Here is a 17,344-nt window from a genome sequence, read left to right as displayed (position 1 = left end):
CCCCGCAAGCCAAGACCACTTGGGACCCAACACTTGAGTCCAGTTCAGCAGCCTGGTGAGCGTCCTGGAGGGGAGCTCCTCCAGGGCTGTAACACTCAGAAATTCTTCTCAGGTTCTTGTTTCATTCCCACTCAGGCTGGGCTGTCCAAGGTGCTGAGACCCTGCGGCTCCCACTGACTTCCACTGGAGCTGCGGGCACTCCATTGCAGCTCCCAGAGAGCACCGCGGTGGGAGGGCGCGGCTGTCTGTCTGAGCTGCCTGGCCATGACAGCGATGTGGTCTGGAATATCAGGGATGCTCCTAGTGCTCAGACCAGAGTCCGGTTCTACGTCTGCCCTCGACTTGCTGTATGATCCATTGTTGCTGTTGTTATAATGTCGCTGTCTGGGTCTGAGCTGTGGGGACAGGGAGCTGCAGATGCTAGAAATGCCAGTGAGGAAGAAGGGACAAGCTTTGGCCAGCCTGGCTGGGAGGACAGAAAGAAAGAGAGGAGGCAAAGACAACAACCCACAAGAGAAGGACTCTAATGGAGTGGCGGGGGGGACAGCAGAGAGGTGGAAGGGGAGAGGACTTGAGAGGGAAGATCAACTGCCCTGCCCCAAGCACGGGCTCCTAGTACAGAAGCTGTTGCAGAACTTCAGGTGATCGCACTCAGCTGTTCGAGGAGGGTGGGGCTGGTCATGGTACTGCTATTTACCGGCACCTGGGTTGGGACACAGGGAGAAGGCATCTTTACTTCATCCAGGGGGCAGCAGGACCTGATCCTCCCTACCCTGTCTGAGTGGATGAGATGTGCGTCCCCCAGAGATAATGAGAATTGAGACTCATCAGAGGATTGTCACTGCCTTTGATTTAACTTTTTGTTTTGAGGTGTTTACTACTTTCCCTGCCACTAAAGAGCAGCTGGAGTTTCAGACACCCTGATAGGCTCCCCCGCCCCCTTCCTCCACTCACTCTCCCAACAGCCCCAGAGTGGCAGGTTGCCAGATGGTGCCCTGTTAGGTCACAGTTGCTCATTGTTTGGCAAACAGCAGCTTAATTCAAGTGCTGAGTTGACAGCTTGTCCGCAAAGACAATTTGCACGTTGCAGTGTAGCAAATGCCAGCTTGGCTTTTCAGTGTAATGTTATTTCAGCTGCCTTAAAGGGATAAAGTTCCCTTTAATCAAAAAAAAGGGAGGGGTGAGCTGGGGAGTTAGTGTTTTTGATAGTGAAAGACTGATCGCATTGATTGGCAGGCATTGCACAAACATCCCCCCAACTCCCCGAGCTCTGCTAATGCACCGTGTTCCTGATGTGCCACGTCCCTCCCTATTCCAGTCCAGCTCTGCCAATGCACCGCATTCCTGACCTGCATACCAGCCTCTGCTGCTCCAGCTCTGGCACAAATCTCTTCCAGTGCCCCCCAGTCCTACTCTGAAACATGCTGGTGCATCTCATGCCTGCAGACTGCCAACTCTGCTGCGGTAATGCCCTATGGGCAAATATTTACTAGAGATTACAAAACTGAGACCACCAAACTCAGTTCACCTGTGGTTCTGATGGTTTGTGCATTACAGTATGCCAAAAGCACACATCCTGCTGCACACACACACACTTTTCTAACAAATCTAATAGGTGCATCTATGCCATAGTGCTGGGTGCCTTGAAAACCTTTGCTATCTTAAATTAACTTTGGAGACAGAAAGGTTCAGCTAACGCAGCCTGGATTCAGTTAACAGAGGCATGAACCTTACAGGCTGACTTTGCAGGAGCCCGTGGTACAGATGGTCCAATCCCCCAGAGATTGGTTTGCAGCTTCCTCCACCGCTGACTCTTCAGTGTTTGCAAATTTGAAGCTGTTTGCATCCAAGTGAAAGGTGTTTCTCACTGCAAACCTTCCCCGGAGGAGTCTGCCCCAATAAAGGAGCGCTGAGATGTTTACTGGGACGCAGAGCAACTCGCGAATGGTTTAAATCAGCGCCTGTGGCAGGCAGTAATGAGTGAGCTGCACAGTGAGTATGGGACAGCAGACGATAGACCGGGATGCATTCCTTTTGGCAAGGAATGAAGGGTCAGTGTGGTGCTGATGAAAGCTAGAGACTAATGGCTCTTCCTGGAAGCAGGTGCAGCTCTGAACAAGTTTCCTCCCTGTCCCCCAGATCTGCCAAGATATCTCAATCCTGGCCTGGATCTCCCCTGCTATTCCTGTCCTGCACCCCCTCAGGCCTGATCTGCAGCCTCCTTGTTATAGTCAGTCCCTTTAAACAGAGGTGATCACTTGTGTTGCAGTTTTGTGATACAGAAAAATGTCTTGTTAAGGACTAGGATGAAATCCTCAAATTCATGATCTCAGTCATGACCTCATCAGGCCTTCAGCCCAGGTCCCCAAAGCAAAGCTGATGTTTTAACATCTGCACTACTGAGCCCTTAGGGTGCCTTACATGCTGAGTATGATCATGTCCAAACACAGGATGTTCTTCTGCAAAAGGGCATTCTGTATTGCAATAGTGAGACCCAAGCAGCAAGCAACCAACAGCTAAGGTCTTCAGTCACTAGCCACTGATCTGGATTTTTCTCCCGACACACCAGTCTACATCCTGCTTAGACATGTCCACCTTAGGACTCGGTGCACAGCGCTGATTTTTAGGGAAAATCACAGCAGTGCAAGTCCTGCTTTGCACCAGTGCAACATATTTATGTTGTGGGGGGTTGTAACCATGTTGGTGCAAAAACCCCTACTGCAGACAGGCCCTCAGCTCCATAGCTGAAAATGCAGGGGAGCCCCGTGAACCCAGAGAGGGGAGGGAGGTGTGGGCTGGCCACTCCTGCCTGCTGGAATTGCTATGAGAACAAGCAGCGGCCAGGGCTGTTGTCCCCTGCCGCAGCCTGCAGGCCTGGTCACAGACACAGACTCAGCTGAGGATGCGAACTCCTGAACACCTTTGTTGGACTCGGACTGTTCTGTGCTTGGGAGGAGGGATTCTCCATCAATCGTATCCATTGCTGCCGGGTTTTCCATTGCACCTGTTGGCAGCCCGTTGTCATTAGCGGAAACGTAGGGGCTGTGGTACTCAGCGGCGTGGCTGGAGCGCGAAGGCTTAACGGTAGCCAGGCGGTTAAACAATAAGGCCTAGTGCGTGTCCTCTTGGGCCCCACCTGTATTATCTGTATGGCACCCAAATCCAGCCTGGCTTTGTCAATAGCAGAGCGATCCCAAGGCCGTTGCAGTCAGTCGGAGTCTTTCCACTCACTTCAGTGGGTTTTGGCCTAGGCCCTGAATGAGCAGCCCTTTGGATAGTCAGATGCAGATTGTGTCTGTCATTGCTATTGGCTTTCACATGTTATACGGGTTTATCCAGAGCAGTAACTGCATGCGACACTTCCAAGGAAATCCCAGGATGTGAGTTGGGATCTCTTACCCCTCTCTGTCAGTCTAGATTCAATACCCCAGCCTGGTGCTAGGGGACAATGGGGTCTCAGGGGTGCCCCCTCCCAGATGTAAAATACAATCAGGCTTGGCAGAATTCCATTTACATTGTTTATCATTTTGATGGATAATGTCAGTGTTTAACTTTAAGCATCTTTATTCATTTCTGTCCATTTTAAATGTTCATAGCTGAGGAGAATTGTGAGAAGTCAGACGATAGAGGGGTCAGGCTAATTATTTAACGACAGTAGACGTTGAGATTCAAAAAGTTAAAGTTCTAAGACCATTAAAACACAACTGGCAACGTTACATGAAAACATGCAAAATAAATATCCTTAAATCCAACTCAAATAGGTTATCATGCAGCATGTTTCTTTCTTTGCTTGTCTGTACATTTCGAGTATTATCAATGGAAATATTTCTCTGTCGATCTGTGTGCGTGCGGTGAACGATATGTTCACCAACATTTACTGATAAAAGATTGAATCCTTCAAGTCTAAATACAACCAATGTCCTGACCACTTGTGAGCATTCAAGATTCTGTGGACCTTTATGTGTGTTAACCCTGATATCCTGACTCAGGAAATTAGAATCCCAGTTCCATCCCTGGTGTCGTTCCTCTGGTTTTCACCACAGAAAGCATGGCCTATTCTGCTACCTAAAATCCCTCCAGCCATTTAAACTGGATACCAAATTCTTCACACCTTCCTCTCCTAAATTGTTACATAATGCAACAGCTGCTGTAGTCTTTGGGACAGTTGCATTTAAGTGCTGAGAGAAGCATGCTGTTGTACCAGCTTTTGGGATCTTGTGACATGAAAAATGTCCTATAAAGGTCAGCTCTTCTTATTTATCAGAAGCCATGACTGGGGGTAGAGGAATTGATACTTTCTTTATGAGCGTTTGCAGTGTTGTTGTAGCCATGTTGGTCTCTAGTATGAGAGACAAGGTGCGTGAGGTAAAATCTTTTATTGGACCAGCTTCTGTTGGTGAAAGAGACAAGCTTACTAGGTACACAGAACTCAGGAGACCTGAAGACGAGTTCCGTGCAGTTCCAATGCTTGTCTCTCTCTCTCCTCAACAGAAGTTGGTCCAATAAAAGATCTCACCTCACCCACCTTGTCTCTCTATGAGATCTGCCAGAATAAGACAACCTTGCTATTTTTTTATTCTACAGATGGGCAAAAAAAGGTCAAGTTATAAAGGAAGCATCGGGCGACTCCTATGAGACCATTGTGGACCACACCTTCTTCTTTGAGCCAGTATCCTGTGAGGTGACCAATGCTTTGGGCAGTACCAACATCAGCAGGACGGTGGATGTCTACTGTAAGTTCTTCTCTGCTTCTGCATCCTCAGGAACACAGACCAGCCCCAAAGGAACAGCTTAAAATCGGCTCCAAAGCGCACCTCCGCATAGGTTAATTTTGCAATCAGTTCTGGGACTTTCAAAGTTGCCTAAAAATAATGGGAAACGGAAATCCCAATCTGCTAGACGGCCTTGGCAATCGCAGCCTGGAGTCAGAGAAAACGGGGCTTCCTGGTGATTTAGCTATTAAGGGTTTTATTAACACTGCACTGAATTGTTGACCGTGCAGATTATTTTCTTACCTCTAAATTAATGGACCCAGTGGGGTTCTGTTCCATGGGGTACAGGCAGAGGCCTCTTTCCTGGGGCTGTAGAATCAGGTTTCTAGTCCTGGCTCTCCTGGCTTGTCAGAGAGATGTATTTATCGATCATGCTCAGAGAATTTTAGCCCAATCAGCTTAACTTTGATACCTGGAAATCTACTTAGGCCATGCCTGCACTACCTCTCATGTTGACAAAACTTACGTTGGTCGGGGGGTGTGAAAAAAACACACCCCTGAGCAACATAGGTTTCGCTGGCATAAGCGGTAGTGTGCACGGTGCTATGTCAGTGGGAGAGCATCTCTGTGGGGATGGTTTAATCATGATGACGGGAGAGCTTTCTCCCGTTGGCACGGAGCAGCTACACGAGAGATCTGGCAGCAGCGCAGCTGCATCAGTAAAGCTATGCCGCTTAAGGTCTCTCATGTAGATGTAGCCTAAGAAAAACTAGTGAGCATCCATTTGTCATCACCTTCAGGGGTTTATAAGGAATAGCCAGTCAAGATCAAATCCTGCCAAACTAACCTAACTTCACTCTTTGACAGGGTTATTGGCCTGGTGAATAGCAGGGAAGCTGTGGTACGGTTGCAAAAAAAGCTAGTAGGGTGTATTAGCAGGAGTGTCGTGTGTAAGACACGGGAGGTAATTGTCGTCCTCTGCTTGGCACTGGCGAGGCCTCAGTTGGAGTACTGGGTCCAGCTCTGGGCCCCACGCTTTTCAGTAAAATGTGGATAAACTGGGGAGAGTCCAGAGGAGAGCAAGAAAACTCATCAAAGGTTTTGAAAACCTGACCTAGGAGGAAAGGTTAAAAAACAGGGCACGTTTCGTCAGAAGAAAAGATGACTGAGGGCGGGACTTGATAAGTCTTCAAGTCTGGGAAGGGCTGCTATAAAGAGGACGGGGATCAATTGTTCTTCGGGTCCGCTGAAGGTAGGAAAAGAAGTAAGGGGTGTAATGTGCAGCAAGGGAGATTTAGGTTAGAAACAAGGGAAAGCTTTCTAATTATAACTGTAGTTAAGCTTTGGAACAGGCTTCCAGGGAAGGTTGTGGAATCCCCATCATTGGAGGTGTTTAAGAACAGGTTGCACAGGGCAGTCTAGGTTTACTTGGTCCTGTTTCTGCACAGGGGGCTGGACCTGGGGACCTCTTGAGATTCTTTACAGCCCTACATTCCTGTGAAAACAGAGCATGCTTCAAGGAGGGGGGAGATGGTGGAAGCTCAGGGGTCTGCATCATCCTGATAGCCACTTTGGCCCAGGAGCTTCTGATTGGTTGAACCTTTGGCCTGTCATTCATCAGGCTGGGGATAGTGCTGGTCAGTGGATCTGACTCTGTTTCTCCACACAGTCACCTTCTCTGCTTGTCTCCTATGCACAGTTGGTCCCAGGATGGCAACAGAACCACAGTCCCTCCTTGTCGACCTGGGGTCAGATGCAGTGTTCAGCTGTGCTTGGACTGGGAACCCATCACTGACCATCGTCTGGATGAAGCGGGGCTCAGGCGTGGTAAGAATCTCAGTCACCCGGGTCTTGCTGCACTATGTTCTGAATCAGGGGTGAGCCCTGGAGGGCCATGCTAGGCAAATGGACATGTCGTTGGACTGGGATTCGGGAGAATTGGGTTCTGTGCCAGTCTCTGCCACTGACCTAGTGTGTGACCGTGGGCAAATCACATGCCTTCTGAGAGTCTATTTCCAACATAACCTCTTTGGGGGATGGACTGTCTCTTGCCAAGTGCAGGGGCTCCAGTGGAGATTGGTGCTTACTGTAAAACAAATGATAAACCACAGTTCCATGGTGAGCAGCACCAAAATCAGGTAGAGTTATGGAACTCAGCACCTAGAATAGCTTAGTTATGGCCCAGTCCTGCATGTTGTTTCCATTGACCTCAATGAGAGTGCAGGGTTCACAGGGTCAAACTGTCCTCTGGCTCCTGTATAACCACCCTGGTCCCCTGAAGAGTCCAGGAGACCCTGCTGTCTCTGGCTCCGTAAGGAATTATCCCTTCGTGAAACAGGTGTCGTAGGCAAACATCCATCTCAGCTGTGGAGCAGAGATCCACAACTTAGGACATCTGAAATATATACCAGTGCCATCCATACTCAATTTTGAGTCCATCCAACAAAACCCTCAACTTTTGCCAGCGAAGTTGACCAGTTCCCCAAATGGCACAAGCCCTCTGCCAATGTAGTTTTACCGACAAAATACCTGTGCAGATTCATTTGTATCTGTACTGATATAAGCAGCCCTCTAGGAACATGCCCATGATGCAACTGTCCCTACAGCAGTGACTGTTCTAGTTGAATAATACAATAATAAATGGTGGTGAATTGGGGGCTATCCTATTCTATATAGGTTCTTATACCGCCCTCATCACCAGAGTATCTGAGCTCCGGCTGTGCATTAACATTTGTCACCGTACGGTTCATTCTTTCTCTCATCACCTCCCCAGGGGGAGGATTGTGTGTGCCATGGGGTTTGTTATTTTGGTAGGGGTTTATTTACGTATTTGTTTGAATAAATGTCCATGCTGCTCTCTGGACCTGTGAGAATAAGGCAGGTCAGAGAAGTGCACTTTGCCCTTGCAATGAAGGGTAATGAGGTTTGTGATGGTCCTTAGTTCCTATGGGACATCATGCCAGTCTCAGACCACCCCTCAAAAAGCTCTATCTCCTGCACAGACGAGTTTTACCTTTATTGTAAAAAGTTCCACTGTGACATGCGATTAGAATTGTTGACCACAGACTTCATGCTGGAGCTACAGACAATCTGAAATACACACTGGACCCAGGCCATTGAGCACCTTGAAGATAAGGATCAAGACCCTGAACTTGGCTCGATATTGGACCTCCTGAGCCTGCTCTTGTGCTTCACCAAACCTTCTGGCTGCTCTCTCAGCCCTTTCCATATGAGAGTGCATATGTGGGGTACATACGTATTCCTCTAGCCCACCTGGCTAAATTCCCAGCTATCTCCAATGCTCTTCTGCTCCTCCTGGCCCTGCTTCAATGCTCCCTTGGCCACTGACATCTCACCATGCTGAGAGTCACCTCTGGCTGCTTTGGAGCAGTGTGAAGAGTCGGATGCATGCACTGCAAAACATAGGCAGAGCATGGTGCAACCTGTGAAGCATGGGTTCTCCCTCACCGTCCTCCAAGTGGTCCTGAGGATTCCTCTGCTCAGTCCCTCCAGGGAAATCCCCATTTCCCCTCTGCCCTCCATTCTCCTGTCCCCACCCTTCTATAAGTCTATGAATCTTCCTCCTTGTGGGGGAGTAGCTAGTGCCATTTTAGGACGAGGGCAGATGGATTGGGATGTCCCTTTGCAGTAACTCGGGTCGCTGCTGGACCATGACACCTTTCCCAGGTGCAGAGTCCACAAGTTTTTTTGTTGAAGAATTGCCACTTTTAGGTCTGTAATGGAGTGACCAGAGACATTGAAGTGTTCTCCGACTGGTTTTTGAATGTTATAATTCGTGACGTCTGATTTGCGTCCATTTATTCTTTTACATAGAGACTGTCCAGTTTGACCAATGTACATGGCAGAGGGGCATTGCTGGCACATGATGGCATATATCACATTGGTGGATGTGCAGGTGAACGAGCCTCTGATAGTGTGGCTGATGTGATTAGGCCCTATGATGATGTCCCCTGAATAGATATGTGGACACAGTTGGCAACTCTAAGAGCTGACTGTCGGCAGGGAGAGCAGAACAGGTACCGCATCTCTCTGGCCCATCTGGGGAGGTCCCGCCCAGCTACTGAGAAAAATTGTCTCCAGTCCCCTTTGGCAACCTGCCCACCCTGACAGATTCGGTTGTATAGGTGGGAAATTAGCCATTGGCATGAGCTGCCTCCACAGGTAATTAGAAATACTTGACTCCAAAAGCCACTATTTGGTTTAGACTCATCACATTTCTAAATGCTGCAAGGGCTGGGATTTTGCTGACTGCCTGCATCAGCCCGCTTTGCTTCAGCACTTTTCCAGTTTTAATAAACCTGCTAATTGCACCGATGGGGCAGTAGGGCAGTGCGTCGAAAGTTCCAGCTTTCAGCATGTTTCTGGGGAAGAGTCAAAGACAGCAGGTTGATGCAAACCCCAAGTTGCCAGGAAAGAGGATCTCAAAACAACAGCTTGCACGTAACTGATAGCATGTGATTCTGCTCTTCCTCTGACCTTGGGGTTTGGAATAGGGGGCTCATTGGCAGCCCCACTCTGCCCCCAAGATCTGAGAGTGTGGCCCTGTTTAGTTAGGGAGACAGTGCAAGCTAGTGATTAGAACAGGGCCTGAGAATCAAGGCTCCTGCGTTCTTTTCCAAGCTCTGCCATTGACGTTATCTCATGGCATCCCAGTTCCATGATTTGCAAAATAGGGGTAATAATCCCTCGTTATAGCATGCCATCAGGCTGAGTCAGTGTTTGGAAAGTGCTTTGAGATCCTTGGGTGAAAAGTTCTGTGACTGCATCTCGGCAAATGCATCAATGAACTCATTTGATTTCCCTCCTTCCTAGCTTCCAGAGTATTAAAGTGTCCCTATGATGTGACAGAAAGGGGCACGTTCTAAGGTCATTAGCTTGGCCAGCAAAGCATGCACAATGCACGCTGGGGTCTGCTCTCTCCTCGGCACACTGGCCTCACTTTGCATTGTACAGTTCGTACAGAGAATATAAAACATAATTACATCTACTTGTTTGCACTCACATCATCAGGGGACTAGACCCCTCTCCACACATGTGGGACCTCCACTTCCCAAGAGTGCAGTTCATGCACTAACATTTCCACCTCAAGCAGCAAACGTTTCTAGTCGAGTGCTGAGAGTGCAGATTATCTGAGCAGCTAATGCCTAGTGTGCTCATACGTGCTGCTCCTACCAGCTCCGAGTCTGGGCAGGCACAGGGGTGTGGCGCTGCATGCTTTGTGCACGTGCCTTGCCACAGGCCAAGCACACGCTGGTTGCATGAAGTCCTCCGGCTGGCATGCCTTTGACACAGCTAAGCCATCTGTTATGTCTGGTGGCTCTCGTTGGCACTATGTTGCAGTCAGTGAGCCTACTGTTAGAAGGCCTGGCCCTTGGTTTGTTGGAGCTCACTGAGGCTGTACCTGCCAGCTGTCACCTGTGCTTGTTGGTCAGCCAATGACAAAGCACTAGGATAGCAATGGATGAACAACAAGCCTCTGCTAGACTCGTGAAGTCATCCTTATGTGATGACACTCACGCTCAGGTCATTTGTGGAGTGGAACGCAGGAGTGCAAGATCTAAACGCATGAGCTGAAACATTAGTGTCCGAGTTGAGAGACAGTAGCAGACTAAAAGAAAAGGAGGACTTGTGGCACCTTAGAGACTGACCAATTTATTTGAGCATGAGCTTTCGTGAGCTACAGCTCACTTCATCGGATGCAACTAGTGGTCTGCTATCCATGGCCCAGCCAGTAGAGGGGGACAAGGAGCCACACACTGTTATCATGGGTTACATTTATATCAAGCTTTGAATGGTATTGTGGCAAAATACCTGTAAGGCCAACTGCTTCAAGGCAACAGGGCTGACTTTACTCTCAAAGGGATGGGAGGTTGGCTGTTCACAGCCAAGGGCCTGCCATTCAGGAGTGCACTCCGCTCTAATGCTCCCCAAAATTCACGTGTGGCATCTTTCTATTCGACATTGCAGACCTGATTTCTTTGTCAATTTGTGTTTTGTAGGGATCACATAATATAGGTGGGTTGCAAAGACTTTCTGAGTCTCACACTAATTATTGGGTGATTAGCTCTTTGCAAATTTTCCTAGATTTAGTCATTCTGAAAATTAGTGGACCTGTTTCAGATTTCGAAACGGTGACGGTTTTGAATGATTAAATTTTAGGATAAAACGGGGAACAGATTAAACAGAATATGTGCATATCATTACCCCCGTCCCCCCATGTCTTCACCAACCCTAGAGCTAATGGAAAGTTTCAAATTTTGAAATTTCAAACTTCAAAAAAAAAATCTAATTTTGAAAAATGGGAAGACATTTCCCACACCATTAAGAAATTGTATTATTTTTCTCTTTTTCTGGCAACTGGTTCTAGTTATCTTTTCTGTGCAGGACCCAAGCCTTTGGATTTGAAAACTTTTAAAAAATAATGTTCTTTTTAGAATTATTCTTTGAATGAACCAATGACTAGTCTCTTTGCTGGGAGGCAGTAACAGAGTCTGTATATGTATATATGCTGGATATGGCCCAGTCACGAGAGTGGGACAGAGAGTTACATTATATTAGCATTAGTGCTGATCCCAAATGTTTCAACAAAACATTTGTTCATTGAAAAATGCCAGCACTTTGAAACCAAAGCTGTTTGTGAAACAGGGTCAATTTCAATGAATCTCCTGACAAAACGTTTTTGGACAAAGAGTTTCAAAATTGTCAAAACATTTTGTTTTGACGTTTTCTAAAGAAAAAATTCAAGTCTGGAAATGACTTTTTATTTCAAAATTTAAGCTAATTAGACTGAAAAAAGGTGGGGGGGAGGTGTTAATCGAAAGAAAATATTTTGAAATGATCTAAACAAAACATTTTGATTGACTTGATCTGAAGAAAAATTCAGTTCTTTGGTTCATGAAAAGTTTTGAGACTTCAACTTTTTGTCCTGATTTGGGATAAGAACAAATTTTGAACTCTCAAAAATATACATAGGATGGGAAAGCCATTTCCCACCCAGCTCTAATGAACAGGATTACATTTATAGCATACCTGTAGCATTGGGGCTGAAACCCTGAGCACTGAACTGTAAATGCTTCTCTGGTTTTTCAGAACACATTAACGTTTCTGGACAAATTTGCATTGCCCTTCTTTAAAACATGCCTTTCCTCTCTTTCAGGTCCTGAGCAACGAGAACACTTTAACATTAAAAGGTGTCCGCCAGGAGGATGCGGGGAAATACGTCTGCCGAGCAGTGGTTCCGCGGGTGGGCGCCGGCGAACGGGAGGTGTCTCTGACTGTCAATGGTACCTGTCATCTCTTTATCATTATTCTGTCGGAAAGTGATGATAGCCTCGCTGTTTTGTCCCTGTTAAATTAATAGCTCATGGGTGAGCAGGTTTGGTCTGTCCAATTGGACAGTCACTCTGAGGGCAAATGCCACCCTCAGATACACCTGCAAGGTTCCTAACCAGACGTATTACAATTGCTCCACTTTCTATGGACACTGTGTTGGTTGTACCTCAGAGGGACAAATCGATTCATGGCATTGTGGAAACATTGTTGAGTTCTTGTCTAGGGATGGGCTGACCCAGTGTAGGTAAGATAAACGTCCAGGCTGGAAGTTTGCCCCGAGGGCAAACTATATTTTTCCTGAAGATTGAAACAATATGATTCACTTTTTTTCTGTGAATCTTCACCCCCTCATGCTACCTAGTTTGGAAATGCAGCCTGTTTAAGCACATAAAAACGGCCATACTGGGTCAGACCAATGCTCCATCTAGCCCAGTATTCTTTCTCCACTAGTGGCCAGTACAAGAGCTTCAGGGGGAGTTTACAGAACAAGCCAGTTGGAGTGATCCACCCCTGTCTTCCTCTTCTGGCATTCAGAGATTTAGGATCACCTGAGCGAGGGGTTGTATCCCTGACCATCTTGGCAAATAGTCATTGATGGGCCTATCCTCTATGAACGTATCTAGTTCTTTTTTGAACCGAGTTCTACTTTGGCCATCACACCATCCCATGGCAATGAGTTCCACCAGTTAATTGTGTGTTGTGTGAAAAAAATGCTTCCTCTTGTTTGCTGCCTATTAATTTCATCGCATGACCCCTGCGTTTGGTTTTGTGGGGCAGGGTAGATAACACTTCCCTATTCACTGTTTCCACACCAGTCATGATTTTATAGACCGTTCTCATATTTCGTCTTCATCATCTCTTTTCTAGCCTGAATCACCCTAATCTTTTCAGTCTCTCCTCATGCGGAAGTCGTTCCATACTCTTCATCAGCTTTGTTACCCTTCTCTGAATGGTCTCCAGTTCCACTCTCTCCTTTTTGAGATGGAGCGACTGGAACTGGACACAGTATTCAAGGTGTGGGTGCACCATGGATTTATATAGTGGCATAGTGATATTTTCTGTCTTATTTCCTATTCCTTTCGTAATAGTTCCTAAACATTCTGCTAGCCTTTTTGACCGCTGCTGTGCATTGAGCTGAAGTTTTCAGAGAACTATCCATGGTAACTCCAAGATCTCGTTCTAGAGCGGTAACGGCTAATTTAGTTGTTTAGGGGGTGGGTGTTCCTGGCACAAACCCGTGCAGGAGGGTAGAGAATATCACACGAGAAACCTAGTTCTGTTTCAAGCCCAGAGAAGTTGGGATCAGCCAATGATGCTTAGCCAATCACTGAACTTTCAAAACGCACAACAGCTATCCTGGGAATTCAGTGCTGGTGAAAGGTGCTGACTTGAGATGTGGAGACCTGAAATCAAATGGTATTTGGACATCTAACCCACTTAGGCTTTTTTGAGAATCCCAGTCTGTATTTCTCCTTCAAACTGAAGGAACACAGGATTCCCCCATCCCATTATACTGTCAAGGCACCTCAACCTGCCCTCACTCGAGGAGTGGAAGAACTCAGATTCCATGGCCTTTCTGAGCCTTCCAGCAACGGTTCTTACAGTGTGGACACTAGCATCTAAGCTGGATCCTTTAAATGCATTTCCCATAGGCCACCAAACTGCTATCAGATGGCAACAGCTTTCTGTCGCTACCATCTAGGAATGGGTTTCAGCCAGTGGCCTGGGAGTGAAAGGCACCTATCCCATTGGCAATAATACTGATGATGATAATGGGGTGAGATTGAATTAATTTAGCCTCTGTAAAATAACTGGAGATCCTTGGGTAAAAGTCTCTTCCGAATTGCAAAATATACTTTTAGCTAAAAGAGGTTTATGTATCTATTAGCTGTGGGAGGTTTTTTTTTTTTTCTATCTACGTTACTTATCTGGTCCCCATCACCAAGATATCTGAGCACCTTGCAATCTTTAATGTATTTATCCTCACTGTGAGGATAACTGTTATCCTAGGAGGTAGGACAGTGTAATCTCTATTGTAATCTGTATTGTAAGTGGGAAACTTAAACACTGAGGCTCAGATCCTCAAAGGTATTTAGGCGCCATAGTAATCAGTGAGGCTTCTGGGCCGAAATGGCTTGCCCATGGTCCAATAGGAAAAAGTGGCTGAGTCATGGCCTGCAGAGCAGGGAATCGAACCTGGATCCCTGTCTAGACCATTCTCTGGCTCTTCTTCACTTTTCCTCACCCCGAAGTATTTGGGGGATAGCTAGAGTTGCAGGGGGGACTCAGGTAACTACCAAATCAGGCCCCGAAAGTGAAATAGACAGGGGAACGCCTACTTCTTAAATTCCTCCAGGGCTTAGGCATGCCATAGGGACTGAGCTGTTGGACGGTGCCAGGACTTTGGTGGCTCTGCTCAAACCGAGGCACCTCCGGGACTTTACCATTGGAAACTGCAGCACCACGGGTGCCTCCAGGGTTAGGAGTCAGCTGAGCAGGAGTTTTGTGAATGCCAGTGGTGCCTAAAGTGGTAGTTAGGCACCCACGGCCCCCCTTGTGAATCTAGCCCTTGATGTAACTGAGGACAGTCCCGAAGAGAACGTAATAATCCCTAGCTCTTATACAGCCCTTTGTAACTCATGTGTCTCAAAGTGCTTTACAAAGGAAAGGTAAGTCTCAGCAGCATTTCATAGATGGAGAAACTGAGGCACATGGAGAGGCCGTGACTTGACCAAGGTCACCCCACATATCCATGACAAGCTGGGTCTCCTGACTCCCAGCTTCATGCCCCGTCCACTGAACTATGCTGCATGGAGGATCAGTGCTGGGTTAACTGGGAACTATGTAAAGAGAGTGTGAAATTTGCATAGTCTGTCACCTGTCTGGCAAAACAACAGGCTTCAGGCCCAATTCACTGTCATGAAGAAAAGAGAGCTAGAGGGGAAGCAGCACACGCAGCAGCAGAGTTTAATTTGCAATGCAGATAATGCTAAGAAGAAAACTGCAGGGCAAGACTGCAGGGCTGTGGAAAGCCAACCACTCCCTTGACTTCCACCCTGCCCACAGGCTCTCGCACGCTCCATTCCATTTGGCGGCTGGATTTTAATTACAATTAAAATCGCTTGAAGGACACATAGCAGCAAATTAAAAAATGGCAAAGAACCTGCTCGCCTCCTGCCACCAGTCACATACACCCCCAGAATTCAGATCAAGTGAGTAATGTACCAAAGCCATGTGTGTGGGGAGCGGGATGGGAAATGCTTCCCCCATGTCCTCTGGAGCTGAAACAAGCTTTGATTTTTACATTACAGTGCTGTCAGGGGAGCAAATAAAGTTGGTGCCACTCAGGAATTATCCCACCTCAGCTTCTTGACTTTGCAGACCTGCTGGGACTCGATTCCCTACGCGCTTCTTAGCATATGCACACAAAATTAGGGGTGTACGTAGCAGCAAATCTGCTGTGTTTTACCTCTTTGTGAGCTGGTGTCAAGGTTCCTTCCCCACTCTGAACTCTAGGGTACAGATGTGGGGATCTGCATGAAAGACCCCCTAAGCTTATTGTTACCAGCTTAGGTTAAAAACTTCTTCAAGGTACAAACTTTGCCTTGTCCTTGAACCCTATGCTGCCACCACCAAGCGTGTTAAACAAAGAACAGGGAAAGAGCCCACTTGGAGACGTCTGCCCCCCAAAATATCCCCGCAAGCCCTACACCCCCTTTCCTGGGGAAGGCTTGATAAAAATCCTCACCAATTTGCATAGGTGAACACAGACCCAAACCCTTGGATCTTAAGAACAATGAAAATGCAATCAGGTTCTTACAAGAAGAATGTAAATTAAAGAAAAAGTAAAAGAATCACCTCTGTAAAATCAGGCTGGTATATACCTTACAGGGTAATCAGATTCAAAACATAGAGAATCCCTCTCGGCAAAACCTTAAGTTACAAAAAGACACAAAAACAGGAATATACGTTCCATTGAGCACAGCTATTCTACCAGCCATTAAACAAAAGGAAATCTAACGCATTTCTAGCTAGGTTACTTACTAATAAGTTCTAATACTCCATTCCTGTTCTGTTCCCGGCAAAAGCATCACACAGACAGACAGAGAGACCGACCGACCCTTTGTTCCCCCGCCAGCTTTGAAAGTATCTTGTCTCCTCATTGGTCATTTTGGTCAGGTGCCAGTGAGGTTATCTTAGCTTCTTAACCCATTATAGGTGAAAGGGTTTTGCCTCTGGCCAGGAGGGATTTTATAGTTCTGAAAACAGAAAGGTGGTTACCCTTCCCTTTATATTTATGACAGCTGGTCTTTGAGAGTAACTGGGTTTGACAGAATAAGGAGAAGATGCCACTGGAGGCACATGTGTGTCACAGGGAAAGAAAAGGAGGACTTGTGGTACCTTAGAGACTAACAAATTTATTGGAGCATGAGCTTTCGTGAGCTACAGCTCACTTCATCGGATGCATTCAGTGGAAAATATAGTGGGGAGATTTTATATACACAGAGAACATGAAACAATGGGTGTTACCATACAGACTGTAACAAGAGTGATCAGGTAAGGTGAGCTATTACCAGCAGGGGGGGCGGGGGACCTTTTGTAGTGATAATCAAGGTGGGCCATTTCCAGCACTTTACAAGAACAGTAGGAGGGGAAATAAACAAGGGGAAATAGTTTTACTTTGTGTAATGACCCGTCCACTCCCAGTCTTCATTCAAGCCTAAGTTAATTGTATCCAGTTTGCAAATTAATTCCAATTCAGCAGTCTATCGTTGGAGTCTGTTTTTGAAGTTTTTTGTTGAAGAATTGCCACTTTTAGGTCTGTAATCGAGTGACCAGAGAGATTGAAGGGTTCTCCGGCTGGTTTTTGAATGTTCTAATTCTTGACGTCTGATTTGTGTCCATTTATTCTTTTATGTAGAGACTGTCCAGTTTGGCCAATGTACATGGCAGAGGGGCATTGCTGGCACATGATGGCATATATCACATTGGTAGATGTGCAGGTGAACGAGCCTCTGATAGTGTGACTGATGTGATTAGGCCCTATGATGGTGTCCCCTGAATAGATATGTGGACACAGTTGGCAACGGGCTTTGTTGCAAGGATAGGTTCCTGGGTTAGTGGTTCTGTTGTGTGGTATGTGGTTGCTGGTGAGTATTTGCTTCAGGTTGGGGGGCTGTCTGTAGGCAAGGACCGGCCTGTCTCCCAAGATCTGTGAGAGTGATGGGTCGTCCTTCAGGATAGGTTGTAGATCCTTGATGATGTGTTGGAGAGGTTTT

At 46.8% G+C, this 17,344-nt stretch overlaps 1 protein-coding gene across 2 annotated transcripts in view; it reads left to right on the top strand.

Moving 5' to 3' along the window:
* The window catches only part of KIRREL3 (kirre like nephrin family adhesion molecule 3), a 725,113-nt gene that overhangs the window by 640,308 nt on the left and 67,461 nt on the right, over positions 1-17,344 (top strand). For both annotated transcript variants that reach the window (XM_073320928.1, XM_073320926.1), the window contains exons 8-10: positions 4,585-4,733; positions 6,412-6,539; positions 11,890-12,016. In XM_073320928.1, coding sequence (XP_073177029.1) covers positions 4,585-4,733; positions 6,412-6,539; positions 11,890-12,016 — 404 coding nt within the window. The remainder of the gene's footprint in view (positions 1-4,584; positions 4,734-6,411; positions 6,540-11,889; positions 12,017-17,344) is intronic.

The sequence above is a fragment of the Lepidochelys kempii genome, chromosome 22 (genome assembly GCF_965140285.1).
Source record: "Lepidochelys kempii isolate rLepKem1 chromosome 22, rLepKem1.hap1, whole genome shotgun sequence".
NCBI lineage: Eukaryota > Metazoa > Chordata > Testudines > Cheloniidae > Lepidochelys > Lepidochelys kempii.
Note: the sequence above shows the minus strand (reverse complement) of the source record. Positions and strands in the feature narration are given on the sequence as shown.